Source organism: Lytechinus variegatus, chromosome 19, assembly GCF_018143015.1.
Source record: "Lytechinus variegatus isolate NC3 chromosome 19, Lvar_3.0, whole genome shotgun sequence".
NCBI lineage: Eukaryota > Metazoa > Echinodermata > Echinoidea > Temnopleuroida > Toxopneustidae > Lytechinus > Lytechinus variegatus.
This window is the reverse complement of record NC_054758.1, coordinates 6,961,641-6,967,618: the sequence shown is the minus strand read 5'-3', so window position 1 is coordinate 6,967,618 and position 5,978 is coordinate 6,961,641. Positions and strand designations below refer to the sequence as shown.

At 36.9% G+C, this 5,978-nt stretch overlaps 1 protein-coding gene across 1 annotated transcript; it reads right to left on the bottom strand.

The window, feature by feature from the left end:
- Positions 1 to 3,023: 3,023 nt before the first annotated feature.
- On the bottom strand, positions 3,024 to 5,055 carry LOC121405747 (low-density lipoprotein receptor-like). Its single transcript, XM_041596701.1, has 3 exons — positions 4,887 to 5,055; positions 3,946 to 4,058; positions 3,024 to 3,431 (listed from the first exon to the last, which is right to left on the bottom strand). Exons 1-3 carry the CDS (start codon positions 4,985 to 4,987, stop codon positions 3,223 to 3,225), a joined length of 423 nt encoding a protein of 140 aa, XP_041452635.1. The 5' UTR covers positions 4,988 to 5,055; the 3' UTR covers positions 3,024 to 3,222.
- Positions 5,056 to 5,978: the final 923 nt, after the last annotated feature.

Below are 5,978 nucleotides of genomic sequence, written 5' to 3'. Positions count from 1 at the left end.
GGAATTACGAACCTCATTTCGTTTACGGACTATCGCACCTTCGGAATTACAAACCGTCGGAAATACGAACCTTTAGAATAACGAACCTTCGGAATAACGAAGCTTCGGAATTACGAATGTATGCGATATTTGGGACCCTCTTCCTTTTGTTCTGTTTTTTTAAAAATAAATCTACTTCTCCTCCGTCCTCCTCCTTCTTCTCCTCCTTCTTCGTATATTCTTCATCACGTGGTTCTCTTCTTCTCCCTTTTCTCTTTTTCCCATCTCTGGCTTGCGTTCATTCCTTTTTCTTTCTTTCTTCTGCTATCTCCTCTCGTCATTAACGTGTCTGCAAGCACAGTCTTAACTTTTTACACTTCAACCAATCATACCATGCTTAGGATGAAGACTTCACTGTCTATGTAAAATAACGTTGATAAAGCCTGCAACAGTTCATACACCCTCAGCGCAATCAAACTGATCTGGGTCCCGTGACACAAACGTTAGCGATTGATCGCATGCTTGATTTTCACGATTGATTGTACATTGTAGTCAATACAATCAATCGTAGAAAAATGTTGCTAAGTTTTGTGTTACGGGCCCTAGGTCATTAATCACTCTCCTCGTATAGTGAAAAGAGGGACTAGTTATCTTCAAAAACAGTTTTACTCCCAAAAAGAGCTAAATTCGCTCTCAAACGATATAAATCTTAGTCTAAAAGGACTGTTCCCTCGTGTCAACCTGAGAGGAGTGTTCTAGACTAGCTCTTTAGCATTCAGAATGTTGTGAATCTAGTCTCACTACCTCAGACTTGACACCATGCAAATTGCGAAAAGCAGCAAGGGTCTGTGCCTGTAGACTAGCATGCACAGGGATGCGGAACCGATTCAAGACCGATGAAAGCCATTACGTCATTTCGGATAGCATTATCATCGATCGGTTTGCAATCGGTTACCTTGGTATGACCGCTGCAAAAGTTTGTTTGGTGATGACATGGGGATAGTAAAAAAGTACAAGATTTACCAAGAAATATAATGGTATACATACAATGCAAAAAACTCTGGTGCTGATATAACACCAGCCCAGAATCTAAATACATGTATGTCCACACCAGAGAAGTCTACATGTAAAACAACACCAGTTTATGAAACACCAATATGTATCAAAACAGCATCGGGTTGATTCCAAACTGGTGTTGTTTCAATACTTCTCTGGTGTGGACATAGATTCCGGGCTGGTGTTAAATCAACACCGGAGTTCTTGCAGTGTACTATAGGCATAATTGGAAGCGAAAAGATAGGGCAAAAGATATATATAGAGAGAGAGATAACAGGAGAGGAAGGTGGAGAGAGAGAGGGGGGGGGGAGAGAGAGTCATGCAGGGAGAACGAGTCGCAGATAGAAAGGGGGGATAAGAGAAAGGAGAATACAAAACGAACAATCCTGGATCAAAGAGAGAAGGACTTTGTATTTCTTTAATAATAATAATAGGTCCATTTATATAGCGCAGCTACTATGTACATATACTCTACTGCGCTTTGATAATTGGTATCATATTATTACCCCGGCTGTAGCTGGGAATGAGATAGTTACACAAATATTTTAAATTTTACTTTGAAATTAAAGGAGTTTATGGATGGGGGGGGGGGGCTCTTGAAGGAATAAAAGTGTAGTGTAAAAAGCATAAATGTGTACCGGCAGGTCTGTGCATACATTGTGTGTGGGAATGGCTGCTTGAATCCAACGACTGATTGGGGTAATAATAAAATGTAAACGCTTAGATGTGTGCGTTGTTTGTCACAAGTGCATTATAAGCAACCAGATTAGCTTGCAAAAACCATTATATGAAAAGTGAAGAAATGGGGTCCGAGAATGCTTCCTCGTGGTACACCACAGTTAATATCACATCAAAACTAGATAATATACATATGCATTTCAATAATAAATTGGTGTTAGCGCGAAGCGTGAGTTGATTTTATTTTAATTAGACATAAAAATTAAAATTAAATTAAAATTTTAACACTTAGTAAGCACAAACTTTACCCTTTTTTGTTCCAGATGGATCTGAGGACATTATTTGATCCAAATTAAGGTCTATATCAGATATCTCCAGCATTTTTCACTAAGTTTTTATTATTTAAAGTGGGTTTACATTTCATATTTTATTTAATACTTGTTTTCTCCACACTTTTCCCAAGGTTAGCAATGATTAACAAAATGAAAATCAAGCCTAAGCCATTTCATATAAATCACAGCTCAGTGTAAAACAACTATCGTCACGGTGTGTGTGGGGGGTGGGGTGGGGCGCAATTCACTCTTCGACGTGTTTTGGGCAAGAAAACAAGTTCAAAAAGGTAAAAAATATATCTTCAAATCAATATTTCTGGCTAAATTCCACGTGTTCTTCATGAGTAAGCCAGGTCAACGTTTATTCGCATAACTACATGTATTTCAAAATTCTGCGTAAATCATTTTTCACCAACTTTTCAAAATATTTTTCTACAGTTATATCGTAATTTGCTTAAATGGATCTGTACCAATGTTGAAATGCGGAAAAATCTTCAGGATATTACAAATGTATAATTTTACAGGATTTTTTCTAAGTGTAAACTTTTTTTTGATACGCACTTTGTAAGTAAAGAAATACAGGCAACTCGTCCGCGCACAGTCCTAATTTTATTTACATGTACGTGTACAAGTATGAATCTAAGATTACACATTGGTATTTCACACGATTTATATTTTATGATATAGGAGCCCGTGGCTAGTGGCTGATCACTAGGAGGCGCGGAGTGCGGATTTTTGTGGTCAATTTTATATCCCCTCCCCTGCAAATAAATGCCCCCCCCCCCCCCCTGCAAAACGAAAAAAATCGTACTTCGTTTTAGTATTTGTCTTACTATAATTATTATCACTCGGATAGCAATGATCACCATATCATTATTTTCTATTATCATCATTTTTTTCGTCAGTTCCTCTTCATCAGTATTATCATCATCCTATTATCTCAGACACGATAAACAAATCCGTAAATATAAGTAAATGAACAAATCATAGTTCTTAATAATGAATTCTGTTATTTTTAAAATCCCCGTTGATAAAGAAATCAATGCATGCTCCCAGTTGGACGGTCCCGTAAGGCGCGTCTAGGCCATCCACGCCGTCGTCATTATCGTCGTCGCTATCGTTGTTAGCCTCGTCGCGTTCTATGCGTAGCTCAAGCACGCGCTGATAATACTCGAGCTCATCTCCGGTCACATTGACCTGACCGATCCCTGGGCTGTTCCCTGCTGACCAGTATATTTACGCCATCAAAGACAACGAATCGTCGGAACATATTGCTGCTCAAATTACCAGTTGAGTTAGGGAAATACATCTTCCTGTCCGTCCCATTTAGTCTGACCGATTCGATATTATTCCAATTATTATTTTGGCTCCAGTAAATTCGACCATCTGCAAATGAATAAGTTTTTGTCATCATTTTAAATATGAGAATCCTTTTTCAATTTTGGAAGAAATGTTGTGGCGTTTGCTGTTTTAGAAGGGCAGAGGTAACTGAATTTTGGTCATGTTGTGGAATAATTATGATTAAGCCTACATTCGGAATTTTCTGAGGGAGACCGCACATCTAGCTATGTATTTTTAATGTTGCCTAAAGGTTATTATTTTTTTCTTCAAAATATCAGTTTACATAGTCTTGGCTTTTTAGGAAATATTTTAAAAATTATAACCGAAGCTATTTCAACGATACTTCAAAAAATCGTTTGTATAATGTTTGATTTTTTTTCTTTTATTAAACCTGTCACACTGGACATTATAAAAATGTTTAATAGAAGGAATATTATATATATCATATCAAATAGTATTGCAATACGATTATTTCAAAACATTTGAAAAATGTTGGGGAATGTTATGGTTAGGTGCAATGTGCTAGCTGGTCAGTCTGAGTTGAAATTGCTACTCAAACCTTTTGTGTCGACGAACAATCCTTTCGCCCATTTAATGTTCTCCTTGACAATACTCTCCTGCATGTTACCAATCCTCCGTGAAATGTGGAAGCTCTCACTCCAGTATAAATTCCTGTAAACGAGGGAGGGGGGCTAAAAAGTTTATAGCGTAATGTTTCCGAATAAATATACACATAAACACAAGACAAGATTTACTTTTTAATTACATTGAACAACATTTACATAAAAAATTATTGATATATTAAGAAAACTCGTCATTATCTCCCATCCTCAAGACATTCGAAGCCATAAACAATGTGTAAAAAGCCAAAAGCGGCACCGGACCTTTTTGAAAGAAGGTGAATGCCTGGGGCAAGGCGACTTGTATATATGACGTCGTATTTTTCCAATTTGAATTATATGGCTTTTAATAATAATACTGATAATGAGGGCACACACAGTCCAGAGACGCCCATGGCGCCAGCGCAGCAACAGTTCCTTTAGATGCAATTAGAAATATAAACGTAAACGGAGTCAAATATATCTTACGCAATTTCTACAGATAAGATTTTGCATAATCCACTGGACTTTTATACAAGGAAAAGACATTTAATTTTATACTCTTCATCCTTCCAGTGCTTACTTATTTTTCTATTTAATCTCCCTATGTTCCCTAATCCAACTTTACCCCCCCTTCTCGATTCACTCACTGCGGACCCCCCCCCCCCCCCTGTGGCACATCCTTTGTAAATAGAGACCTGGGGCCCGTTGCATAAAACTTTTACCTGAGAAAACTCAGGTTGTTTTAACCAGAGTTTTTGCTCTGTGTGAAGTAAATGGCAGAAATCAGACTAGCCTCAGTGTTTAGTTTTTACCAGAGTTTCTTCAGGTAAAAAGTTTTATGCAACAGGCCCCCGGACTATCGCCCAAAATTATAAAAACAAAAACAAAAAAAACTCACCCTTGGAAACGATCGAAAAACATTGTAAAAGGATTTGAGATCCCGGTGTCATAGAGAAATTCACCTTCAACGGGAAGCTGATTACTGTCCATTGGGGACATCGAAATTGAGTAAGAATCCCCAAAGATCCAGTAGATTGTTCGGCCATTCACATCCAGAGCAAAGTCTCTAATAACTCATTGTTTGTAAATTAACAACAAACAATAGCAAGAATTAATATTGAGATAATAATTGGCAATGAAATTAATGACATAATCATTACTTTTCATAAAACCTAACTTTTCTTTAATTCCTTCTTATCATCATCATCGTCGTCGTCGTCATCAGTAGGCCTATCTAGTACAACTAGTTATTTTCATCGTTGCTTTCCTAATTTGAATACTTTCATTGTATTTTATGTATTCACCACGGTAAAACTCAAATTCACTCAGAAAATACTGCTTTTCATCGAATCAGTGACATTACATAGCAGGTGAGACCATACGAAAATATCTACAAAGTATTATATGCAAAAATATTTCCAAAGATTTTGCGAAATTACCAAGAGTTCATAAGAACTCGCGCGAATTTGATGTATGTGTATTTATCCAAATGAATATTGCTTTTTACTTATACTCCTGCGCTATATAAAAACATCAAAAACTTGCTATATTGTGTTCTAAGACAGACTTGACTTTTTATTCACTGATTGTGCTTTTCTGACTTTCAGAGGTAAGCAAGTCCAGAGATTCGGGGCTACACAAGCACATGCCCAATCCACAAGTGTTACTATTTGGGAGAACATCAATTGTTCTACCAATGGACATTTTCATAAGGTATACAGATCAACAATATAGCAAAGGTGGGTTATGTACAAAAACGAATGTCTTTGTTGATTGGTTTCACATGTTTCATAATATAACAACGTGTGCTGTATAGACGAGATCTTGACCCCCCCCCCCCAAAAAAAAAAAATAATAATAATAATAAATAAAAAAAATAAAAGCTAAATAAAAAAATAGAAAATAAACTAAATCATACTATTTGATCCGTTGAAAAAAGTTTGTTCCCTTGAGCCATCCCAATGAATCCTGTCGATCCTGGTCCCAAAGG

Bases quoted from the DNA above. Each gene is read 5' to 3' on its own strand.
- LOC121405747 (XM_041596701.1), bottom strand. From the start codon at position 4,987: ATGTCCCCAATGGACAGTAATCAGCTTCCCGTTGAAGGTGAATTTCTC. The intron at 4,059-4,886 runs GTGAGTTTTTTT...CCTCGTTTACAG, and splicing joins TTTTTCGATCGTTTCCAAGG to GAATTTATACTGGAGTGAGA. The intron at 3,432-3,945 runs GTTTGAGTAGCA...ATTCATTTGCAG, and splicing joins ATTGTTCGTCGACACAAAAG to ATGGTCGAATTTACTGGAGC.